Below are 27,214 nucleotides of genomic sequence, written 5' to 3'. Positions count from 1 at the left end.
AGGAGAGAGGCTCTGAGAAAATGGACTCTCTCATTGTCGGAGCCTGCAAATGCTAATGAGCCTCGACTGCCAACGAGACTGAAGCCCAATATATGAAATCACCATAGAGACTTATCAACTGCAAACCTCTACCTAAACGTGCCACAGGGGCAGAACCCAGGGTACAGAGTCACCGACCAGGAAGAGGGAGAGAAAAGAAAGAGCAAGAAGACAACCTCTCAAAATCAAGAATAATCCACAGAATTTATAACCTATCCCATTTTATTATATTTGTTTGTTTCTCTTCTTTTTTTTTTTTTATAATTTTTTTTATTTTTATTTATTCCATTTTTTTAGAGAGGAGAGGGAGAGACAGAGAGAGAGAAGGGGGGAGGAGCTGGAAGCATCAACTCCCATATGTGCCTTGACCAGGCAAGCCCAGGGTTTCAAACAGGTGACCTCAGCATTTCCAGGTAGACGCTTTATCCACTGCGCCACCACAGGTCAGGCCTGTTTCTCTTCTTGTCTTGATTATTTTCTTCCTTTTCCAATTTGGTCATTTAATTCTCTGCCGGTCTTACTATCTCCTTTCCTTGAACTACACTACCCATAAGTGTTACATCTCTCATTATCTTTCCTTTCCTCTTCTTTTCTCTCTATGAGGGTTGCACTCCAAAACCCTTAACTCTCTCTCTCTCTCTCTCTCCTTTTGTTCTTTTTTCTTTTTGTGTTTTCCTCTTTCTTTTTTTCTCCCTCTATATCAGTTCTTCTTTTCTCCTTTACTTTTCCTCTCATTCAATCCTCAATCATGAACAAATTATTTTATCTGGGACTCAAATTTTTCTTTGTGCGCTCTGGGGATTTTTTACTTCGCTTTCTTAACTCACCAGCAGTGCTCCCAACTCTGGCTCTCCATTTTACCTAGTTTTTGCTCCACTAAATACAATACTAATTTTTTAATTTTTTTTTCCATTTTTCCTGTTTCCCTCTTATTCCTCTCATTATATCTTTTAGTTAACCATCACCTAAAAGCAAATCATTTTATTCTTGACTCAAATTTTTTCCTTTTTTACATTTTCTGGGTCCATACCCCCTCTTTTTTTCCCCTTTATCACTTCTCCCCAACTCAGGCCCTCCATTATAGGTAGTTTTTGTTCTATTTACCACAATATAATTCACAGTTCACCACAAAATTTTCTCAAGAAAGAGGGGAGCAGAGAGGAGTGAAAAAAGGGGGAAAAAAGGGAAATAGTTTTTTTATTTTTTCAATTTTTTAAATATTTTAAACTTTTTATTCTTTATTAATTCTCATTAGTACTATGAACAAAACTACCCTTAGATGCCATTAAGGAAAAGGAAATCAAATATCATGGATACAAAAGACAGAGAGGTAGCACAGATAGATGAGGAAAAAATCTATGGAGAAAAAATTTAATATATTGGAAACCTTGGAGTTAAATGACAGAGAATTTAAAATAGAAATCCTAAAAATACTCAGAGATGTACAAGAAAACACAGAAAGGCAATTTAGGGAGCTCAGAAAACAACAAACACAAAGAATATATTACCGAAGAAATTGAAACTATAAAAACAAATCAAACAAGAGATGAAAAACTCAATTCACGAGCTGAAAAATGAGGTAACAAGCTTAGCTAATAGAACAAGCCAGATAGAAGGTAGGATTAGTGAAATACAAGACAAGCAACTTGAGGCACAACAGAGAAAAAGAAAGAGACTCAAAAATTAAAAAAAATAAGAAAGCCCTACAGGAATTGTCTGACTCCATCAAAAAGAATAACATAAGACTAATAGGTATATCAGAGTGAGAAGAGAGAGAAAATGGAATGGAGAACATATACAAACAAATAATAGATGAGAACTTCCCAAGCCTGTGGAAAGAACTAAAGCCTCAAATTCAAGAAGCAAACAGAACTCCGAGTTTTCTTAACCCCAACAAACCTACTCCAGGGCACATCATAATGAAATTGGCACAAACCAATGACAAAGAAAAAATTCAGCCAGGGAAAAGAAGAATACAACATGTAAAGGAAGGCCCATTAGATTATCATCAGATTTCTCAAAAGAAATTCTACAAGCTAGAAGAGAGTGGACCTCAATATTTATTTATTTATTATTATTATTTTTTTTGTATTTTTCTGAAGCTGGAAACGGGGAGAGACAGACAGATTCCCGCATGCGCCCGACTGGGATCCACCCGGCACACCCACCAGGGGCAACGCTCTGCCCACCAGGGGGCGATGCTCTGCCTCTCTGGGGGGTTGCTCTGCCAAGACCAGAGCCACTCTAGCGCCTGGGGCAGAGGCCAAGGAGCCCTCCCCAGCGCCCAGGCCATCTTTGCTCTAATGGAGCCTTGGCAGTGGGAGGGGAAGAGACAGAGAGGAAGGAGGGGGGGTGGAGAAGCAAATGGGCACTTCTCCTATGTGCCCTGGCCAGGAATCGAACCCGGGTCCCCCGCACGCCAGGCCGACGCTCTACCGCTGAGCCAACTGGCCAGGGCCGACCCCAATATTGAAAGTCCTGAAAGAGAGGAACTTTCAGCCAAGAATACTCTACCCACCAAAACCATCCTTCAAGTACGAAGGAGAAATAAAAACATTCACAGATACAGAGAAGATGAGGGAATTTATCATCAGAAAACCCCCACTCCAGGAATTACTAAAGGGAGTTTTCCAACCAGATACAAAGAACAAAACAAAACAAAACCACAAGTAAAAGCTCCACCAAGAAAAAAGTAAAACCAAATTTAAACTCTGACAACAAAAACAAACAAAAAAAAGGGGGGGAAGAGGACGGAAATTAACAGTAGCAAAGGATGATGGAGTACAGAAATACTTACAAGATAGTGCATTACAATGAAGAGGGTAGGAACCCTTTTCATTACTTAATGGTAACCACCCTTGAAAAAACCACCACAGAAGCACATGATTTAAAAAAGATAGTAACAGAGGAAAGAAGTATGGAATACAACCAAACAAAAACAAAGGATAGAAAAACAAAAGAGAAGAACCAAACAAGACACAAAACAAGGAGAAAGCAATGTATAAAATGGCAATAGGGAACCCACAACTGTCAATAATTAAACTAAATGTAAACAGATTAAACTCACCAATAAAAAGGCACAGAGTAGCAGAATGGATTAAAAAAGAAAATCCAACTGTATGCTGCCTACAAGAAACTCACCTAAGCAAAAGGATAAAAACAAATTCAAAGTGAAAAGCTGGAAAACAATATTCCAAGCAAATAACATCCCAAAAAAGCAGGCATAGCAATACTCATATCTGATAATGCTGACTACAAGACAGCAAAAGTACTCAGAGACAAAAACGGTCATTTCATAATGATGCTGAATCAAGAAGACATAACAATTCTTAATATATATGCACCAAACCAAGGAGCACCAAAACATATAAGACAGCTACTTATTGACCTTAAAACAAAAACTGACAAAAATACAATCATACTTGGAGACCTCAATACAACGCTGACAGCTCTAGATCGGTCATCCAAACAGAGAATCAATAAAGATATATTGGCCTTAAACAAAACACTAGCACCTAGATATGATGGACATCTACAGGACATTTCACCCCAAAGTGACAGAGTATACATTTTTCTCCAGTGTACATGGATCATTCTCAAGAATTGACCATATGTTGGGCCACAAAAATAACATCAGCAAATTCAGAAAAATTGAAGTTGTACCAAGCATATTTTCTGATCATAAAGCCTTGAAACTAGAATTCAACTGCAAAAAAGAGGAAAAAAACTCCACAAAAATGTGGAAACTAAACAACATACTTTTAAAAAATGAATGGGTCAAAGAAGAAATAAGCACAGAGATCAAAAGATATATACAAATGAAAATGACAATATAACATATCAGAATCTATGGGATGCAGCAAAAACAGTGATAAGAGGGAAGTTCATATCACTTCAGGCATATATGAGCAAACAAGAGAGAGCCCAAGTGAACCATTTAACTTCACACCTTAAGGAACTAGAAAAAGAACAAAGACAACCCAAAACCAGCCGAAGAAAGAATATAATAAAAGAGCAGAAATAAATGAAATAGAGAACAGAAAAACTATAGAAAAAATTAATAGAACAAGGAGCTGGTTCTTTGAAAAGATCAACAAAATTGACAAACACTTGGCAAGACTTACCAAGGAAAAAAGAGAAAGGACTCATATAAACAAAATCCAAAATGAAAGAGGAGAAATCACCATGGATATCAAAGATATACAAAGAATTATTGTAGAATACTATGAAAAACTTTATGCCACTAAATTCAACAACCTAGAAGAAATGGATAAATTCCTAGAACAATACAACCTTCCTAGACTGAGTCATGAAGAAGCAGAAAGCCTAAACAGACCAATTAGTAGAGAAGAAATAGAAAAAACTATTAAAAACCTCCCCAAAAATAAAAGTCCAGGCCCAGACGGTTATACTAGTGAATTCTATCAAACATTCAAAGAAGAATTGGTTCCTATTCTACTCAAAGTCTTCCAAAAAATTGAAGAAGAAGCAATACTTCCAAACACATTTTATGAGGCCAACATAACTCTCATACTGAAACCGGGCAAGGACAGCACAAGAAAAGAAAACTACAGACCAATATCTCTAATGAATACAGATGCTAAAATACTAAACAAAATACTAGCAAATCGAATACAACAACATATTAAAAAAATATGATGAAGTGGGATTCATCCCAGAATCTCAAGGATGGTTCAACATACATAAAAACGGTTAATGTAATATACCATATCAACAAAACAAAGAACAAAAACCACATGATCTTATCAATAGATGCAGAAAAGGCATTTGATAAAATACAACACAATTTTATGTTTAAGACTCTCAATAAAATGGGTATAGAAGGAAAATATCTCAACATGATAAAGGCCATATATGATAAACCATCAGCTAACATCATATTAAATGGCACAAAACTGAAGGCTTTCCCCCTTAAATCAGGAACAAGACAGGGTTGTCCACTCTCTCCACTCTTATTTAACATGGTGCTAGAAGTTCTGGCCAGAGCAATCAGACAAGAGAAAGAAATAAAAGGCATCCATTTCGGAAAAGAAGAAGTAAAGGTATCACTTTTTGCAGATGATATTATCCTATACATCAAAACCCCCAAAAATCTACAAAAAAATTACTAGAAAGAATAAGCCAATACAGTAAGGTTGCAGGATACAAAATTAACATATAAAAGTCCATAGCCTTTCTATGTGCCAACAATGAAACATTTGAGAACAAACTCAAAAAAATAATCCCCTTCACGATTGCAACAACAACAACAAAAAATACCTAGGAATAAACATAACAAAGATTGTAAAGGACTTATATAAAGAAAACTACAAAGCATTGTTAAGGGAAATTGAAAAAGATACAATGAGATGGAAGAATATTCTTTGTTCTTGGATAGGAAGAATAAATATAATCAAGATGGCCATATTACCCAAAGCAATATACAAATTTAATGCAATTCCCATCAAAATTCCAATGACATTTTTTAAAGAAATGGAACAAAAAATCATCAGATTTTTATGGAACTATAAAAACCCCTGAATAGCCAAAGCAATCCTAAAGAAAAAGAATGAAGCTGGGGGCATTACAATACCTGACGTCAAACTATATTATAGCGCCACGACAATCAAAACAGCATGGTATTGGCAGAAAAATAGACACTCAGACCAATGGAACAGAATAGAAAGTCCAGAAATAAAACCACATATATATGGTCAAATAATTTTTGATAAAGGGGCCAACAACACGTAATGGAGAAAAGAAAGCCTCTTCAACAAATGGTGCTGGGAAAACTAGAAAGCTACATGTAAAAGAATGAAACTGGACAACAGTTTGTCCCCTTGGACTAAAATTAATTCAAAATGGATCAAAGACCTAAATATAAGACCTGAAACAATAAAGTACATAGAAGAAGACATAGGTTCTAAACTCATGGACCTTGGTTTTAAAGAGCATTTTATGAATTTGACTCCAAAGGCAAGGGAAGTGAAGGCAAAAATAAATGAATGGGACTACATCAGACTAAGAAGTTTTTGCTCAGCAAGAGAAACAACAAAATAAACAGACTGCCAACTAAATGGGAAATGATATTTTCAAACAACAGCTCAGATAAGGGCCTAATATCCAAAATATACAAAGAACTCATAAAACTCAACAACAAACAAACAATCCAATAAAAAAATGGGAAGAGGACATGAACAGACACTTCTCCCAGGAAGAAATACAAATGGCCAACAGATATATGAAAAGATGCTTATCTTCATTAGTTATTAGAGAAATGCAAATCAAAACTACAATGAGATACCACCTCACACCTGTTAGATTAGCTATTATTAACAAGACAGGTATTAGCAAATGTTGGAGAGGCTGTGGAGAAAAAGGAACCCTCATTCACTGTTGGTGGGACTGTAAAGTAGTGAAACCATTATGGAAGAAAGTATGGTGGTTCCTCAAAAAACTGAAAATAGAACTACCTTATGACCCAGCAATCCCTCTACTGGGTATATACCCCCAAAACTCAGAAACATTGATATGCAAAGACACATGCAGCCCCATGTTCATTGCAGCATTTTTCACAGTGGCCAAGACATGGACACAACCAAAAAGCCCTTCAATAGAAGACTGGATAAAGAAGATGTGGCACATATACACTATGGAATACTACTCAGCCATAAGAAATGATGACATTGGATCATTTACAACAAAATGGTGGGATCTTGATAACATTATACAGAGTGAAATAAGTAAATCAGAAAAAAACAAGAACTGCATTATTCCATACGTAGGTGGGACATAAAAACGAGACTAAGAGACATTGACAAGAGTGTGGTGGTTACGGGGGGGCAGGGCGGGGGTAGGGGGAGAAGGAAAGGGGAGGGCGAGGGGCACAAAGAAAACTAGATAGATAGTGATGGAGGACAATCTGACTTTGGGTGTTGTGTATGCAACATAATTGATCGACAAGATAACCTGGACATGTTTTCTTTGAACATATTTATCCTGATTCATTGATGTCACCCCATTAAAATTAATAAAAGTTAAAAAAAAAAAAGAATGAGAAAGATCTATATACATATTAACTTGGAAAAGGCCCCAACACATTGTTAGGTAAAGAAAGCAGAAAAATTGTATGGTTTCATCACATTAATGCAAATAATCCTGTGTGATGTGTGTATGTATACGTGTATATATAATACATTACCAAGTGCATGTATATACGTATATATACATTATTTAAATTTATATATATATAAAGATCTGCAAGAACCACACATCTATTAACAGAAAGATAACCTTTTAAGAAAGGACTGGGATAGAAGAAATGAAAGATTTTTTATTTTATAGTTCTATTGTCTGAAATTTTTACTACAAGAATGTATTTATATATTATTTATATAATTTTCAAAGTAAATAAATATAAGCAGTAATGTGAATAATTTTGGATTTTAAACAGTAACAAGATGTTAAATAGGAAATGATGTTTACATATTTTTCTAATGTTTAAATATTATTCTGATTCTGTGATTATTTGTGAATACCAAATACCTGTATTCTGTATGTTTACCAGTAAAAAAAAGAACTTTGAAAGGAAAATATAAGAGTAGTGAATCTATATTGCAAAGGCCATATTACAAACTAACAGAGTAAAATAAATTTAACTAAGGAGGTAAAAGACTTGTACTCAAAAATTATAAAACATTGATAAAAGAAATCAAGGAAAATACAAACAAGTGGAAGCATATACTGTGTTCATGAATAGGAAGAATAAACATCATTAAAATATCTATATTACCCAAAGCAATCTATAAGTTCAATGCAATTTCTATTAAAATACCAATGGCATACTTCAAAGATATAGAACAAATATTCCAAAAATTTATATGGAACCAAAAAAGAACACAAATAGTCTCAGCAATCTTGAAAATGAGGAATACAGTGGGTGCTATCACACTTCCTGATATCAAGTTATACTACAAGGCCATTGTATTCAAAACAGCTTGGCACTGGCATAAGAACAGTATACAGCTTAATGGAACAGAACAGAGAACCCAGAAATAAACCCACGCCTTTATGGTCAATTGATATTTGACAAAGGAGGTAAGAGCATACAATGGAGTAAAGACAGCCTCTTTAACAAATGGAGTTGGGAAAATTGGACAGCTACCTATAAAAAAATGAAACTATCCTGACCAGGTGGTGGTGCAGTGGATAGAGTGTCAGACTGGGATGCGGACGACCCAGGTTCGAGACCCTGAGGTTGCCAGTTTGAGCGTGGGCTCATCTGGCTTGAGCAAAATGCTGGCCAGCTTGGACCCAAGGTTGCTGGCTCGAGCAAGGGGTTATTTGGTCTGCTGAAGGCCCACGGTCAAGGCACATATGAGAGAGCAATCGATGAACAACTAAGGTGTCGCAATGTGCAACGAAAAACTAATGATTGATGCTTCTCATCTCTCCGTTCCTGTCTGTCTGTCCCTGTTTATCCCTTACTCTGACTCTCTCTCTGTCTCTGTAAAAAAATAAAATAAAATAAATAAATAAATTAAATAAATTTAAAAAAAATGAAACTAGACCACCAACTTACACCATTCACAAAAATAAACTCAAAATGGATAAAAGACTTAAATGTAAGTCGTGAAACCATAAACATCTTGTAAGAAAACATAGGCAGTAAACTCTCCAATATCTCTTGTAGCAATAGTTTTGCTGATATATCTCCACGGGCAAGGTGAAATAAAGGACAAAATAAACAAATGAGACTATATCAAACTAAAAAGCTTTTGTACAGCAAAAGATACCATGAACAAAATAAAAAGACAACCCACACAATAGGAGAACATATTCACCAATACGTCTGATAAAGGGTTAATAACCAAAATTTATAAAGGACTTCTAAAACTCAACACCAGGAAGGTAAACAATCCAATTAAAAAATGGGGAAAAGAACTGAATAGACACTTCTCCAAAGAGGACATACAGATGGCAAATAGGCAGATGAAAAAAATGTTCAATATCACTAATCATCAGAGAAATTCAAATTAAAACTACAATGGGATACTACCTTATACCTGTCAGAATGCTGCTCATTAACAAATCAACACACATTAAGTGCTGGCAAGGGTGTGGAGAAAAGGGAACCCTCCTGTACTGCTGGTGAGAATGCAGACTTGTGCAGCCACTGTGGAAAACACTATGGCATTTCCTCAAAAAATTAAAAATGGAACTGCCTTTTGACCCAGCTATCCCACTATTAGGAATATACCCTAAGAATACCAAATCACTGATTCAAAAGAAGATATGCACTCCCATGTTTACTGTAGCATTGTTTACAATAGCCAAGATCTGGAAACAGCCTAAGTGTCCATCAGTGGTGAGTGGATTAAAAAGTTTATATACACACACACACACACACACACACACACACACACACACACACACACAACGGAATACTATGCAGCCATGAAAAAGAAGGAAATCTTACCTTTTGTGTTGGCATGAATGGACCTGGAGACTATTATGCTAAGTGAAATAAGCCAGGTAGAGAAAGACAAATATTGTATAATCTCACATATATGTGGAATCTAATGAACAAAGTGAACTGAAGAACAGAATAGAGGCTGAGGCGGGATCACAGGGACCTGAGGGACAGCAGTCAGAGGGAAGGGGGATGGAGGATGGGGTCAGAGAAGGTGAAGGGATTAGTGAAATTATATATACATAGCACATAGATACAGATAACAGGACAGCAAATCCCAGAGGGTAGAGGGGTGGGAGTTAGGGGGAGAGGGGCAAAAGGAATGTAAATGGGAACACGGGAGTGGGGGTGAGGGCATTATATTCAGAGGGACATTTGAATCCATGTTAACACAAATTAAAATTAATTTTAAAAATTAAAAAAGAAGATAAAGTCTGAGAAGACAAAATACAGGTATAAATTTGGTTATTTAGTAAACAGAAGCAAAATATTTCAGAAATAACCTAGAATATATATATTAAAATTAGGTTCACAGTGAATACAGATAAGCTGGTATTGTTTTTGAGTAACATTCTCCATTCTTATTCTCAGCTCTTCTAGAGGATATTTTCCAATATATTCTGAAATAATGGGACTTAAATTATTTTTGAAGTAGCTGTCAACAAAAATGAACTTGATTTTTTATAGCTACATTTTATTTTGAAAAAAGGTAGGATAAGCCTTATTTTGTAACCTTACTTCTCCATAAGAACTTTGCAGTTTCCTGAAATATAGAAGGTAATAGATTGTACCATTGTCTGCAAACATCTACTCTTGTTTTCTCTACAAGCGTTATACATTACTGCAACAAACATTTAGCATACGCTAGAAATAATAACACTATTGCCATTTAAGCAACAAGTACTGAGTTACTTGTCACTGTAACATGACTAAGGAAAGTTGGATAAAAGAATATATAAAGTCAAGTTAGAATGATGTGTTGTAGAATTTTGAACCTGAAACCAGTGTAATTTTGTGAACCAGTGTCACTCCAATAAATTCAATATGAAAAAAAAGGAAGCAACAGAAAATATTAGCAAACATTATTACCCTTTTCAGCTTTTTTTCTTTTTTTCCTGAAGTTGGAAATGGGGAGGCTGTCAGACAGACTCCCGCATGTGCCCGACCGGGATCTACCTGGCATGCCCACCAGGGGGCGATGCTTTGCCCATCTGGGGCGTTGCTCTGTTGCAACCAGAGCCATTCTAGTGCCTGAGGCAGAGGCCACAGAGCCATCCTCAGCGCCCAGGCCAACTTTGCTCCAATGGAGCCTTGGCTGCGGGAGGGGAAGAGAGAGACAGAAAGGAAGGAGAGGGGGATGGGTGGAGAAGCAGATGGGCGTTTCTCCTGTGTGCCCTGGCCAGGAATCGAACCCGGGACTCCTGCACGCCAGGCCGACGCTCTACCACTGAGCCAAGTGGCCAGGGCCACCCTTTTCAGCTTTTTAAGGTATGGGTCAACATATGGAAGTATAGAATTAAGTTGCAGAAAAACTGGGAGTGCATTTAGGTGGAATAGCTGGGTTTTGATAACAGGGTATGTGTGGGAGTAGGGAACATAGGGGAAATCACTAATTTCTAATCAGTTTTTCTGTGAACCTAACTGAACTTTGGAAATATAGTATATTTTTTTAAATGCATATAGACAACAAGTAGAGAAAAGTAAATGTATGTTATGTGGTATATTGACTCACCCTTGAATTCAATGATTTGTTTTGGTTTGGGTACCTTTACTAAAGTTTTGACATTCAAAAAAAAACAACAGCACAACAACAACAAACTAACAGAGCAAAAAGAAATGATAAGATTTTGATACAGGCCTGACCTGTGGTGGCGCAATGGATAAAGCATCAACCTAGAATGCTGAGGTCACCGGTTCGAAACCCTGGGCTTGCCTGGTCAAGGCACATATGGGAGTTGATGCTTCCTGTTCCTCTCCCCTTCTCTCTCTCTCTCTCTCTCTCTCTTCTCTCTCTCTCTCTCACTCTCCTTTCTAAAATAAATAAATAAAATAAAAATTAAAAAATTAAAAAAAAAGATTTTGATACAATTGATAAGGCAAAAGATTAATAATGAAATTAGAGCAGTATCACAAAAAAAGAGTAATGAATTAAGGTAACCACCATGTTTCAATATTCAGTATAATTATTTTTCTATTTTTTCTCACATTTTAAATGAAAATTTTGATATCTTTAAAGTTATGCTAAATCTCAGATGGCAAGGCTATCTTCTGATTTTATCTCCTTGATTGATAGAAACAGTAATAGTGTCCTGAGGAATTATTAAAACTGATTATCATACTATTCAGAAAGAAAGGTTTTTTCCTGAAGTGTTCTGATATACTGATAAGCTATGTCTTGTTCTTTCTTCACCTGTTGGTTAGAGTGTATCTCAAAATACTATGCTTTGATCAAAATTGACAAAATTTTTTTTTTTTTGTATTTTTCTGAAGCTGGAAATGGGGAAGCAGTCAGACAGACTCCAGCATGTGCCCGACCGGGATCTACCCGGCATGCCCACCAGGGGGCAATGCTCTGCCCATCTGGGGCGTCGCTCTGTTGTGACCAGAGCCACTCTAGCGCCTGAGGCAGAGGCCATGGAGCCATCCCCAGCGCCCAGGCCATCCTTGCTCCAATGGAACCTCGGCTGCGGGAGGGGAAGAGAGAGACAGAGAGGAAGGAGAGGGGGAGGGGTGGAGAAGCAGATGGGCGCTTCTCCTGTGTGCCCTGGCCGGGAATCGAACCCGGGACTTCTGCACGCCAGGCCGACGCTCTACCACTGAGCCAACCGGCCAGGGCTTGACAAAATTTTTAAGCCCCAAATATCATTTCTTGCTATTATCTGTACTAATAGTTATTTGTAAATTATGAGAATAAGTGTGCTTAAAATGTTCATTAAATCAAATTTTTATCCAAAATAATGTACATGTATAGTTATTTTTGAAAATAGTTTGTATTATAATAATAGATACAATTTATTGAATGCTCACAATGGTCCAGAAAGTATACTAAATGCTTTACCTGTATTACCTGATTTATTCTTCACAATTTTATGAGGTAGGTACTATGAATCCTCATATTTTAAAGATGAGGAAACTGAAATTTGAAGAAGTTAAATAAGCCTGACCAGGTGGTGGCACAGTGGATAGAGCATTGGACTGGCATGCAGAGGACCCAGGTTCGAAACCCTGAGGTCGCTGGCTTGAGGACCAGTTCATTGGCTTGAGTGCAGGCTCACTAGCTTGAGCCCAAAGGTCGCCGGCTTGAAGCCCAAGGTCGCTAGCCTGAGCCCAAGGTCACTGGCTTGAGCAAGGGATCACTCGCTCTGCTGGAGCTCCCCACTCCCCCACCCCATCAAGGCACATATGAGAAAGCAATCAATGAACAACTAAGGTGCCACAATGAAGACTTGATGCTTCTCATCTCTCTCCCTTCCTGTCTGTCTGTCCCTATCTGTCCCTCTCTTTCTCTGTCTTTGTCAAAAAGCAAAAAGAAATAAAAAATTAAATAACCTATAAGCTTGCGCAGCTAAGTATAAGGTAGATTATGTTAAGATTTAAACTCCAATTTTACTTCAGAACCAAAAATTCAACCTATATCCCCATGTCTCCTATATTATTAAAGCTATTTGAAGAAAAAAAAAGTCATACTTTTTTCACAGAGCACTTTCTCCCTACTTTTAAAAATGTCTGTTTTTAAAACTCAGCAATAGACAGTTGGAAGAAAATATCTTTATTTCTAAGCTTCCAAGTAATTTTTATCACCAAAAGAGAAAAAAACAAATTTAAGATAATATATAAATAGGCATTTCTTTCATTTTTTATAATAAATAGCATATCCTTTACACTTTTTCTGTTTGGTCTCTAAGTATAATGCACATTTTAGTAGATGTGTGTTATATGTTTAAATATGTATTTCAGGGCTTTGGAATTTGTAAATCCTTTTTAAAAATTAATTTATTGATTTTAGAGAGAGAGGACAGGGGGAGAGAGAGAAACATTGATTTGTTGTTCCACTTATGTATGTGTTTGTTCGTTGATTCTTGTATGTGCCCTGACTAGGGATCAAACCTGCAACCTTGGCGTATCAGGGTGACACTCTAACCAACTGAGCTACCAGTGGGCACACTGTAAATCCTTGTACATTTACAAATAACAGTTCAGAATTTTAGAATTTTAAGCAAAATTTACTCAGTTTGGACTGTGATAAAGCATCTCAGAACCATATTGCTACTGTAAATTTAATGTGATATTATTTATACATTATTTCCTTCATTGTAATACAACTTTCTATTTAATTTTCATTGAGTTCTAGTGACAGTTTCATAATGGAGTACATAAAGTGATTTTAAATATACCCTTTTTGCTTATTTTCTTTTAGGACTTTAAATGCCTTGGATAACCAAACAAGAATTTACAAAGAGGGATAGAGCTGCCAGAGTCATTCAGAAAGCCTGGAAAAGATTCCTTGTGAGGTTTTCTTCCTTTCTTTTTTTGTAGCTTCATTGAGATGCAATTTAGATACCATAAGGTTCACCTGTTAAAGTGTACATTTCAATAGTTTTAGTATATTTACAAAGCTGTATATCACCCTTTGCTTTAAAAGCAGACATTTTTAAAAGTTTCAAAAGTTAACATTAATTAATAATCTCATTAGCCTCACAAATATGTATGGAGTTCCTGATCTGGGTCAGGCATTTTGATAATAGCTACTATCAGTGAAAGTATCACTAATTGGCTCATTTGGCTTTTACCCCTGAAACCTTTATTTCTTCACTCTGGAACCAGGTTTGTGAGCAGGTGTTAGGGATACATTTACTCATTAAATATTCATTGAGAATCTACTCTTGAGGACTTAAAGTTCAATAATAAACTATATCTGGGTTAATGTAGTAGTTTCTTATCCTGCTATAATATGGGTAGAGCTGATCTTATCCAATAAGGAATATTCCAAGTTGATTTCCTTGGTTAGGTGAGAGCCAAGAGCTACAGAGACTTCATTCCTTTCTCTCTGATAGCAGCAGTGCTCTGCTGGATAATTTTGTGTGAGGTGGTCTGGCTCTGTTCCTAGCACACAAGAATACCTTTGTATCAGTTAAGCCTTGCAAAGTAGCTTCCACTATTTGCCTCTACTGCCTCTATCAAAGCCATACACCTATTCTGGGGGTAACTATTGATTTTCAAAACTAAAATAAGTTTTTCTTTAAAATCTACTATTCCTCTGATGGTTTTTATCACCATTCTTGTCATCTAAGCTTAAGCTTTCCTTCCATTTGTAATTTATTTTCTCTTACATCCAAATCCAACAAGCCACATGCCTTTAAATCTGATTATATTCCTGACAGTGTGCTAGCACTTTACAGTGTATCTTTGCCCTTAAGGAGTTTCAGTAGAGATTTGTATATAAACGTGTGTGTGTGTGTGTGTGTGTGTGTGTGTGTGTGTTTTATCAAGACGATAGAATGAGCACACATTTTCACTTTCTGTTTCCCCAAAACTCCACTGAAATAACAATAAACAGAAACTTAACCCATAACAGGGAGAAAGGAGTTCATGAACAACTAAGAAATTTATTTCATTTATGGAAAACCAAAATAGATGGCAGCATCCTGTTGGACAAAACTGTGTAGAAGACTGGCCTAGATAGACGTTAAAGGGGCCCCAGTGAGAGCTGGTTTGCCATTGCACCCTAGAAAGGGTATCAGTAAGGAGTTAGCAATTTAAACCCTGATAGAGAATGACTGTAGACAAGGGACTGCTTGAAGGTCTGTACATGAAACAGCTGTACCAGTTGTCTCCACTGGCACTTTAAGACCCAAAGCTTCAGGTAGGTGGATATTTACCATTAGTCAAAAATCTGCTGGTAGGTGGATATTTACCATTGGGAGAAAAAAAAAAAACCCTGAAGGCTTGTTTCTAAAAAATTCTAATGAACTAGCTGAGAAAGCTAATTGTAGCATGGACTTGGCACTCCACATCTAATCCCTCTTAATTTTAGTATTTGAGAGTCACCCTGCTTAATTGCTGGCTATCTGACAATCCCCTATATAAGAAAGCCTGTTGATTAACTTATTCCACAAACATCACAAAGCTCCCAAGCAACCTTCCCACTCATGAGTGTGAACAGTGGAAAGATGGAAGACTACCCCAAACCACAGTATATTTAACTTGCTCCCTAGAAAAATTTACTTCTAAATAAGGATGCATAGTTTTAGCACATTACATGGCCTTATAGCTGAATAGTTTACAAAGTGATAGTAATGTAAATGTGGGTTTTTTCTATCATTTAAAATATTTTTACCAAAGTAATATGTATATATTTTAATATAAGTAAAACATTGTAGATGTATACTAAAAAACAAGTCTTTTATGCCACCCCACTCTACCTTCAAACCCTAAATGCAACTACCTAGACTACTTTTTGGATCTTCTAGTAGTTAGTTCCATGATTTTAAATAATATGATTCTATAATTATTTTTTATTTATCAACTTTAGAAGTAATCTGTTGACTTTCTGAAAAGATAGAATTTATCCTACTTATCTTTTACAGCCTTGCTTATCTCCCCTCCTGGTATCAAAAATTATTATTTTTCAGTTCCTCTATCTGTTACCTTATTGTTTTAAAGTCTCAGTAAACCTTTATTTCTTGTTCCATCATGCTAACATAGGATTATTTAATATAAATATCCCTACCCATTTCTTCACATATTCTCCCAATATTCTACCCCCAAGTTCCATCACCTGTACTACTACTGTGTTGTCCATAGTCACTTGAAACAATTTTTCATATATCCTTAATACATGTATTGCATGTATGGTATTATTTGAATACATGTATTGCAAACATATGACACCACAAAAATAAATGAATAAAGCTCCAATAACTGGCCCTAAAGAAAAGGAGGTTTCTGAACTATCAGACAAAGAATTAAAAAATAATTCTCTTAAAGAAGTTCATTGAATTGCAGGATCATATATACTGAACTATTGGTGTATACCTTGGTGGAAGCATTCCTCCCATGGTGCTAAGATTTTTATATCGACAGAGCCCCAGGTACAAGAAGAAGAAGCAGAATTTTCACTAGTGAATCACTACAGATAATTTTGAAAGGGAGCCACTTTTTTTGCTACCCCTTGATTCTCAGACTCATGAGTACTGGCTGTGAGAGAAATAACATATGTTGGATATTGATTCAGATCATATACTATAATATGGAGGACATCAATCATCTTAATCTGAGAAGTGTTATCACTGGAACTCTGACTGTAACTGAATCTCTAAAAATGCCATTCTTCCATTCTTTCAAGCCAGCTGATTTAGGGCAGCACTTTCAGCCGTTTTCATCTTATGGCATACCTCAACTAATTACTAAAATTCTGTAGCACATCCCCCCAAAAATATTTTTTTCTGAGCATACAAAAAATGGGAATGATTTTGATTCATTCACACTGGACAGCTATTGTTGTGTTGGTTGTTGTCATTTTTTAGTTTGACAGTTTAAGGGAAAAAAGGTCAGTGCCCATGACTAAATAGGTATCTCATGTTTTACAAATGTTTATGATACATCCACACTGGTTGAAAATCACTGGCTTAGGGTATTGGGGAATAAGATAATATCAGTGAATTTCATGAGCATGGGCCCATTGATGGACTTCATTTGCTGTGAAGCAATTTCTCTAATCAGAAGAATGCTATGCGGAACACGATGACAGTGAATAAAGCATTTTGAAAGGATACAGAAAGTAGTTTTTGTGTACACACAAAAGGTAAAGTATTATTTCCGGTGAGTATAAAGCATTGTCCCTTCCATAATGGAAATGTTCCAACTAATCAGTGTGCCACAAGGAACCTGGCTAATAACCCTCAAGGAACGATGCCATATCAGAGGCTCAGTGTTGGTCTCTGTTTTGGCAAAGTGGTCACTCAGCAGTGGCAGTGGGTAGATATGGTGAGTAGAAACCCATGTTGCTGAGCCTATAAATAACATCCGTATTTGCTGTATGACCACTTTGTTCATGAGCCCATTGGGCAAGGAGAGCAGTGGCTCAGGAACAAGAACTAGTCATTTTGCCTACATGATTATTAGAACTCTTCTTTGTTGAGATTGCTCTTTGGTGATCATCCACATGGGACACAATATCTTCACACTTGGTGTGCATTTGGGAGTGGGTGGTTTGACCTTTTCTCCAGACCTTCTTGTCATCAATTGTCTAACCATGTTCTTTCCAAATTCCTGACCATCCAGCCAAACCATCAGTCACTGCCCATCTGTAAATCTGTACCTCTGGTCATCTTTCCTTCTATGCACAACATATATACATAACCATGTATGCTCCTTGAGGTTCTGTCCCCTGGAAGGATTTATCTTCATCCTTGTCCTTCAGAGCCAACCCTGAGGCCAACCACATATGGAATTTCCTATAGATCACACTTTGAACTTTGCCTCTTGAGGCCTGCTAGGTCTTTTACCAGTAGAATTCAGAGTAACTGATGCTGTATGACTTACAAGATAAGTCCTTAAGAAGCCTTCCAAATCCTACTGTCTCTCTCATTGGCACTTTGAAACCTCCATGCTGTGAAGAAACTTAAACTGAAAAGTCTATGTGGGCCCTGGCTGGTTCAGTGGTAGAACAGCCCAGTGTGTGGAAGTCCTGGGTTCGATTCCCAACCAGGGCACACAGGAGAAGTGCCCATCTGTTTCTCTACTCTTCCCCCTCTCTTTTCTCTCTGTCTCTCTCTTCCCCTCCCACATCCATCATTCCATTGGAGCAAAGTTGGCCCTGGCACTGAGGATGGCTCCATGGCCTCTGTCTCAGGCACTAGAATGGCTCCAGTTGCAATGAAGCAACGCCCCAGATGGGCCTAGCATCACCCACTGGTGGGCTTACCGGGTGGATTCTGACTGGGCGCATGTGGGAGTCTGTCTCTCTGCCTCCCCTCTTCTCACTTTAGAAAAAATACAAAAAGAAGAAAGGAAAGTATATGTGGAGAAAGAGGCCCAGTCATCCCATTTTCCAGCATTCCAAGCTGAAGACCCAGATATGTATGTGAGGCTATGTTATATCACCCAGCTCCTCCAGCTGACCTAACAGCTGACTACCACCACACACGTAGTCCAAGCAAGACTAGCAGAAGGTCCCTGACAACCCTCAGAAAGTAGTTGTTGCCTGACCGGGCGGTGGTGCAGTGGATAGTGCGTTGGACTGGGATGTGGAAGATCCAGGTTCAAGACCCCGAGGTCGCCAGCTTGAGCATGGCTTACCAGCTTGAACCCAAGGTCACTGGCTCGAGCAAGGGTTTACTCGGTCTGCTGAAGGCCCATGGTCAAGGCACGTATGAGAAGGCAATCAATGAACAATTAAGGTGTTGCAATGCGCAACGAAAAAAACTAATGATTGATGCTTCTCATCTCTCTATCCCTGTCTATCCTTCTCTCTGACTCTCTGTCTCTGTAAAAAAAAAAAAAAGAAAAGAAAAGAAAGTAGTTGTTGCTTTAAGTCATCAAATTTTGGATTGGTTTGATACAGCAATTGGCATGTTTAGACAATACTATACAGATTTTAAACCATAATTTTTTGATACTCAATTTTAGGTTTTACTTAGGGGAAATTATATATTCCTTTCAGAAAGAATATTGTCTGTGTTGATGGTTCCTGCACCATCTTCTACAGGCAATTACAATGGGGTTTCAAATTGTTGTATTGGTGCTACGGGTTACTTCAATATGAATTTATTCGATTTGGCTTAACATAAGAAAACTGGGGGAAGGACAGCTTACCAAGAGTTATTAAGGGTTTTTTGATGAGTTAGCATATGAAGAAAGGGTTACCAAAAAAATAGTTTTCCAAGATTGAGAATTATTAAGCTAACATGAAAAGTAAGTAGGGTGTAAATCAGTGGAATTACTTTCAGGAATGAAGAGGATTCTGTAATGATAATAATAGATAATATTTATTGAGTGCTTTCTTGTGCCAGACATTATTCTAAGTGCTTTACAAATACTAACCTATTCATTTCTTACCATAGCTATATGAGATAGCTACTGTCATTCCCATATTTTAGATAAGAAGCTGAGCAGAGAGATTAAGCAGCTTGTCCAGGGTCACAAAGCTAGTAAGCAGTAATAGGTAAACCCAGACTATATTATGCCATAGTCAGTGTTCTTAATCATTTGTAGTTTGTCTTTCTCCTAGACTACTCTGGAGTATACAGAAGTGATCCAACCAAAGTTCTGGATATTCTATTTATAGTTGCTAATGAAACAATTGCAGATTTAAGGATAAAATTCCTTGTGAGAATAATACCAACATGGTCAAAGGAAACCCCGAGTGAATAATATTTCTAAACTCTGGTTTACATATATAAAATTTATTTTGTGATTTTTATTCATCTTCTTGACCATAAAATTTTATGTGTTTGAACCTTTAGGATATCACTGTATATCAACACTTTAAAAGTCTGATTGATATAAGAAGACAAGGGGAACCACGTCAGATAATAAGATATATTAATCCTAAAGAGGTAAGGACATTATTGATACAGCATCTTTTTTCTGCCTTAAAATTGTGTGACTACTTTATAAATTCAATGTGATTGTATTTGTTCCTTTTAAAAAACGTTTGTGTTGAAGTATTACAAACATATAAAAATTAATTATACATAAATGTTTAACTCAGTGAGTTATACACTGATCGCCAAGATCAGTATTTTCATACTTCAGACAACAGCCTTCAGGTTCTCTGCAAATCGCTGCTAACTTCGTCTTCCAAATGGTAACCACTGTTTTGAATTCTAGCATTGTACCTCAGTTTTCTCTATTTTATAAACTATATGTAAATAGAATCCAAGAGTATACTTTTTTATCTACCTTGGTTTGTTCAACGTTATCTTTGTGTAGCTAAATTTCATTCAATTTATTAAAAATAATGCAAGTGCTCCATTTTATTAATATATTGCTATTTATTAATTTATTAATATTGCTTTTTATTCATTTACAGTTGAGGGATGTTTGGATTTTTTCCCAAATTCAGGCTATTATAAAGACTACTTGTGAGAATATTCTTTTTTTTTAATTTTTAAATTTATTTATTGATTTTAGAGAGAGGAGAGAGAGAGAGAGAGAGGGCAGTGGGAAGGAGAGAAAAGCATCAACTTGTAGTAGTTGCTTCTCATATGTGCCTTGACCAAGCAAGCCCAGGGCTTCGAACTGGCAACCTCAGCATTCCAGGTTGATGCTTTTATCCACTGCGCCACCACAGGTCAGGCAAGAGAATATTCTTATTTATGTCTCCTGGTACACATATGCATGAATTCTTTTGGTTTCTACTCCATCTACAAGTAGAATTGCTGGATGACAAGATATGCTCAACTACTTTCCAAGTTATTGGACTAATTTATATTCACCATCAGGAATCTTTTGGAATTCTTGGTGCTCTGTATCATCACCAGCACTCAGTATTGTCAGTTTTTGTATTTGCATTTCCCTGATGATTAATTAAGTTGAACATTTTTTGAGAAGTATAGCTCCTGGTTAAAATCCTATGTGATTTTTCAGGCCTGATCACAGGCAATTACAAAGGCTTTATTGACAGGCCTCTCAGGGGAACGCTGCCCCGCCCCGCAGCAGACTTGGTGCACAGCAATGCATTACAGCCTGTGAAGGGACCTGCGCTCAAGGACACAGGTCCCCTAGACCAGCGGTTCTCAACCTGTGGGTCGCGACCCCGGCGGGGATCGAACGACCAAAACACAGGGGTTGCCTAAAGCCACCGGAATCCCCGCCGGGGTCGCGACCCACAGGTTGAGAACCGCTGCCCTAGACTTTCAGGAATAGCACTTAAATCCCTAACCAAGCTTTGAGCAGAGGTCTTTGGGCACCTCAACTGAAACCTTCTTAAGAAAAAATCTTTGAAGACACTTTGCCCACTCTGACTCAGTCCACCTGACCCTCCTCAATCCCACCTCTATCATACATGCACACTTCAGGTCCATAAAACAGCCAAGGCCTTTTGTCTGAGACACCCTCAAAAGTGAGAGGACACCCACATCTGCACTGACCCACCTGGTCCTCCACCAGTGCACAGTTCCATAGGGGAAAACTGAACATGTGGAGTTACTGCTTCTTTCAGTTTTATTTATTTATTTATTTATTTTTATTGATTTTAATTTATTGTGTTTACATAGATTCTAGTGTCACCTGAATGCCTCCCCCTCCCCCATATTCCCCTCAACATCCCCCTAGCCCCCTCCCCATAGCGCCTTCCCCACTTCCCTTCAGGTTTATCGCCCCCTATCATCCCCTTTCCTCTGTCCTCTTTTCCTCTGGTCCCTTTGATCTCTCCATTGTCTGAATTTCGTTCCTCAGTTCACATTGTTCATTGGATTCCTCAAATGAGTGAGGTCAAATGATGTTTTTCTTTTTCTGCTGGCCTATTTCACATAATATAATAGTTTCCAGGTCCATCCATGTTGTCACAAAAGGTAAGATTTCCTTCTTTTTCATGGCCCCATAGTATTCCATAGTATATATGTACCACTGCTTTTTAATCCACTCGTCCACTGACAGACACTTGGGCTGTTTCCAGATCATCACTATTGTGAACAATGCTGCCATAAACATGGGGGTGCATTTCTCCTTTTGAAACAGTGCTATGGTGTTCTTGGAGTATATTCCTAAAAGTAGGATGGCTGGGTCAAAAGGCAGTTTGATTTTTAATTTTTGAGGAATCTCCATACTGTTTTCCATAGAGGCTGCACCAGTCTGCATTCCCACCAGCAGTGCAGGAGGGTTCCCTTTTCTCCACATCCTCGCCAGCACCTATCGTGTGTTGTTTTGTCAATGAGCACCATTCTGACTGGTGTGAGGTGATATCTCATTGTGGTTTTAATTTGCATTTCTCTAATGATTAGTGATGTTGAGCATTTTTTCATATGCCTATTGGCCATCTGTATGTCCTCTTTGGAGAAGTGTCTATTCATTATTTTTAAATGCCCATTTTTTTATTGGATTGTTTATCTTTCTGGTGTTGAGTTTTACAAGTTCTTTATAAATTTTAGTTATTAACCCCTTATCAGACATATTGTCAAATATGTTCTCCCATTGTGTGGTTTGTCTTTTTATTCTGTTCATATTGTCTTTAGATGTGCAAAAGCTTTTTAGTTTGATATAGTCTCATTTGTTTATTTTGTCTTTTATTTCACTTGCCCGTGGACATAAATCAGCGAATATATCGCTGCGAGAGATGTCGGAGAGCTTACTGCCTATGTTTTCTTCTAAGATGCTTATGCTTTCACGGCTTCCATTTAAGTCTTTTATCCATTTTGAGTTTATTTTTGTGAATGGTGTAAGTTGGTGATCTAGTTTCATTTTTTTGCAGGTAGCTGTCCAATTTTCCCAACACCATTTGTTAAAGAGGCTGTCTTTACTCCATTGTATGCTCTTACCTCCTTTGTCAAATATCAGTTGTCCATAAAGATGTGGGTTTATTTCTGGGTTCTCTGTTCTGTTCCATTGATCTATATGCCTGTTCTTATGCCAGTACCAGGCTGTTTTGAGTACAATGGCCTTGTAGTATAACTTGATATCAGGAAATGTGATACCTCCCACTTTTTTCTTCCTTTACAAGATTGCTGAGGCTATTCGTGTTCTTTTTTTGGTTCCATATAAATTTTTGGAATATGTGTTCTATATCTTTGAAGCATGTCATTGGTATTTTAATTGGTATTGCATTGAATTTATAAATTGCTTTGGGTAATATAGACATTTTAATGATGTTTATTCTTCCTAACCATGAACACGGTATATGCTTCCACTTGATCGTATCTTCCTTGATTTCTTTTATCAATGTTTTATAATTTTCCAAGTACAAATTTTTAATCTCCATGGTTAAATTTACTCTTAGGTACTTTTTTTTGGGTTGTAATGGTGAAAGGGATTATTTCCTTAATTTCTCTTTCTGACAGTTCATTGTTGGTGTATAAAAATGCCTCTGATTTCTGAGTATTAATTTTATATCCTGCCACCTTGCTGAATTCATTTACCAGATCTAGTAGTTTTTTGACTGAAACTTTAGGGTTTTTTATATACAATATCATATCATCTGCAAATAATGATAGTTCTACTTCATGCCTTTTATGTCTTCTTCTTGTCTGATTGCTGTGCCTAAGACTTCCAGAACTATGTTGAATAAGAACAGTAAAAGGGGGCACCCCTGCCTTGTTCCTGATCTTAAGAGTATTGCTTTTAATTTTTGCCCTTTGAGTATGATGTTGGCTGTGGGTTTGTCATAGATGGCCTTTATCATGTTGAGGTATGTTCCCTGTATTCCCTCTTTGCTGAGAGTTTTGATCATGAATGGATGCTGGATTTTATCAAATGCTTTTTCTGCATCTATTGAAATTATCATGTGGTTTTTCTCCATCCTTTTGTTTATGTGATGAATCACATTGATTGATTTGTGAATATTGTACCAGCCTTGCCTCCCCAGAATAAATCCCACTTGATCATGATGTATGATTTTTTTTCATATATTGCTGAATCCAGTTTACTAGTATTATATTTTGTTGAGAATTTTAGCGTCTAAATTCATCAGGGATATTGGCCTATAATTTTTTTTCTTTGTGTTGTCTTTGCCTGGTTTTGGAATCAGAATTATGCTCGCCTCATAAAAGGAGCTTGGAAGACTTCCTTCCTCTTGAATTTTTTGAAATAGCTTGAGAAGGATAGAAGTAAGTTCTTCTTAAATATTTGGTAGAATTCACTGAAGCCATCTGGCCCAGAGCTTTTGTTTGTTGGGAGTTTTTTTTTTTTAAATATTTATTTTTATTTATTTATTTATTTTTTTTACAGAGACAGATTGAGAGAGAGTCAGAGAGAGGGACAGATAGGGACAGACAGGAATGGAGAGAGATGAGAAGCATCAATCATCAGTTTTTCGTTACGACACCCTAGTTGTTCATTGATTGCTTTCTCATATGTGCCTTGACCACGGGCCTTCAGCAGACCGAATAAACCCTTGCTGGAGCCAGTGATCTTGGGTCCAAGCTGGTGAGCTTTTCTCAAACCAGATGAGCCTGCGCTCAAGCTGGCGACCTCAGGGTCTCGAACCTGGGTCCTTCCGCATCCCAGTCCGATGCTCTATCCACTGCATCACCGCCTGGTCAGGCTGGGAGTTTTTTTATAACTGTCTTGATCTCACTTGTAATCAGTCTGTTTAGGTTTTCAGATACTTCCAGATTATAGTTCTTCATAGTATTTTCTTACAATCCTTTGTATTTCTGCTGTGTCAATGGCTACTTCTCCCCTCTTATTTCTAATTTTATTTATTTGAGTCCTCCTTTATTCTTGATGAGGCTGGTTAAAGGTTCATCGATCTTGTTTACCTTTTCAAAGAACCAGCTCTTGGTTTCATTGATCCTCTGTATTGTTTCTTTAGCCTCTATTTCATTGATTTCTGCTCTGATCTTTATTATTTTCTTCCTTCTACTATCTCTGGGCTTTACTTGCTGTTCTTTTTCTAGTTCCTTTAGATGCAAGGTTAAGTTGTTTATTTGAGCTTTTTCTAGCTTCTTAAGGTATGCCTGTAATGCTGTGAACTTCCCTCTCAGTACTACTTTTGCTGTATCCCATAAATTTTGAGTTGTTGTATGCTCATTATCATTCTTTTCTAGGAATTTTTTCATTTCTTCTTGATCTCATGGTTAACCCATTCGTTATTTAATAACATGCTATTTATTTTCCAAGTGTTTGAGTATTTTTCAGTTTTTCTGTTGTGGTTGATTTCTAGTTTCATGCCATTGTTATCAGAGAATATGCTTGATATGATTTCAGTCTTCTTAAATTTGTTGAGACTGCTTTTGTGCCCTAACATGTGGTCTATCCTAGAGAATGTACTGTGAGCACTTGAAAAGAATGTATATTCTGCTGCTTTAGGGTGAAAGTTTCTGAAGATATCTATTAAATCAAATTGATCTAATGTGTCCTTTTTTTTTTTTTAAGCTGGAAACGGGGAGAGACAGTCAGACAGACTCCCGCATGTACCCGACCGGGATCCGCCCGGCACACCCACCAGGGGCGACGCTCTGCCCACCAGGGGGCGATGCTCTGCCCCTCCGGGGTGTCGCTCTGCCACGACCAGAGCCACTCTAGCGCCTGGGGCAGAGGCCAAGGAGCCATCCCCAGCACCCGGGCCATCTTTGCTCCAATGGAGCCTTGGCTGCGGGAGGGGAAGAGAGAGACAGAGAGGAAGGAGGGGAGGTTGGAGAAGCAAATGGGCGCTTCTCCTATGTGCCCTGGCCGGGAATCGAACCCAGGTCCCCCGCACGCCAGGCCGACGCTCTACCACTGAGCCAACCGGCCAGGGCCTAATGTGTCTTTTAAGTCTGCTGTTTCTTTGTTAATTTTCTTTCTTGAGGTTCTATCTAGTGAAATTAGTGGGGTATTGAAATCCCCTACTATTATAGTATTGCTGTTGATCTCACCCTTTATATCCATCAAAGTCTGCTTTATATATTTATATTTAGGTGCTTCTTTATTAGGTACATAGATATTTATAATGGTTATATCTTCCTGTTGGATCGCTCCCTTTATCATAATGTAGTGACCTTCTTTATCCCTTACTATGGCCTTTGTTTTAAAGTCCATTTTGTCTAATATAAGTATTGCTACCCCAGCTTTTTTTTTCATTTCCATTTGCATGAAATATTCTTTCCATCCTTTTACCTTCAGTCTATGTGCATCTTTTGTTTTGAAGTGTGTCTCTTGTAGACAGCATATGTGTGGATCCTGTTTTCTTATTCACGCAGCTACCCTATGTCTTTTGATTGGAGTATTTAATCCATTTACATTTAAGGTTATTATTGATATGTAGTTGTTTTTTGTCATTTTATTCTTTAAATCTGTATTCCCTCTTTAGCTATATTCTTTTCCCACCTTGATCTGTTTACAACAGGCCCCTTAACATTTCTTGCAGCATTGGTTTGATTGTAATGAATTCCTTTAGTTGTTTTTTTTTTGTTTGTTTGGGAAGCTTTTTATTTCTTCTTCAATTTTAAACAATAGCCTTGCTGCATAAAGTAGTCTTGGGTGTAGGCTCTTCTTCTGCATTACTTTGAATATTTCTTGCCATTCCCTTCTGGCCTCAAGTGTTTCTGTTGAGAAGTCAGATGTCATCTTTATGGGGGCTCCTTTGTAGGTGATAGCCTTTTATTTCTCTAGCAGCTTTTAATATTTTCTCTTTATCTCTTGGCTTAGGTATTTTAATTATGATGTGTCTTGGTGTAGATTTCTTTTTAATGGAATTCTCTGTGCTTCTTGAACTTGTGTGACTTTTTCCTGCATCAATTTAGGGAAGTTTTCAGCTATGATTTGATTGAAGAAGGTCTCTATCCATTGTTCTTTCTCTTCTTTTTCAGGAAACCCTATGATGCAGATGTTATTTCTCTTCATGTTGTCACAGAGCTCTCTTTGAATCTCTTTTCTTTTTCCTGCTCTGCTTCCATGCCTTCATTTATCTTGTCCTCTATCTCACTGATTTGATCCTCAGCTTCATCCATCCTGCTTTTAATTCCTTTCATTGTGGTCCTCATTTCTGATATTGTATTTGTCCTTCTGCTACTGATTTCTAGTTTAATTCCTGAGAGAATCATACTTTGTATGATTTTTATT

The 27,214-nt window shown here is 37.3% G+C and overlaps 1 protein-coding gene across 2 annotated transcripts in view; it reads left to right on the top strand.

Annotated features, from left to right (window-relative positions):
* C1H11orf65 (chromosome 1 C11orf65 homolog) overlaps positions 1 to 27,214 on the top strand; it is a 50,303-nt gene that overhangs the window by 9,809 nt on the left and 13,280 nt on the right. For both annotated transcript variants that reach the window (XM_066371623.1, XM_066371625.1), the window contains exons 2-3: positions 13,929 to 14,017; positions 19,978 to 20,070. In XM_066371623.1, the coding sequence (XP_066227720.1) occupies positions 13,937 to 14,017; positions 19,978 to 20,070 (174 nt within the window). In that variant the 5' untranslated portion in view covers positions 13,929 to 13,936. The remainder of the gene's footprint in view (positions 1 to 13,928; positions 14,018 to 19,977; positions 20,071 to 27,214) is intronic.

Source organism: Saccopteryx leptura, chromosome 1, assembly GCF_036850995.1.
Source record: "Saccopteryx leptura isolate mSacLep1 chromosome 1, mSacLep1_pri_phased_curated, whole genome shotgun sequence".
Lineage (NCBI taxonomy): Eukaryota > Metazoa > Chordata > Mammalia > Chiroptera > Emballonuridae > Saccopteryx > Saccopteryx leptura.
This window is presented reverse-complemented; position numbering and strand designations above follow the sequence as displayed.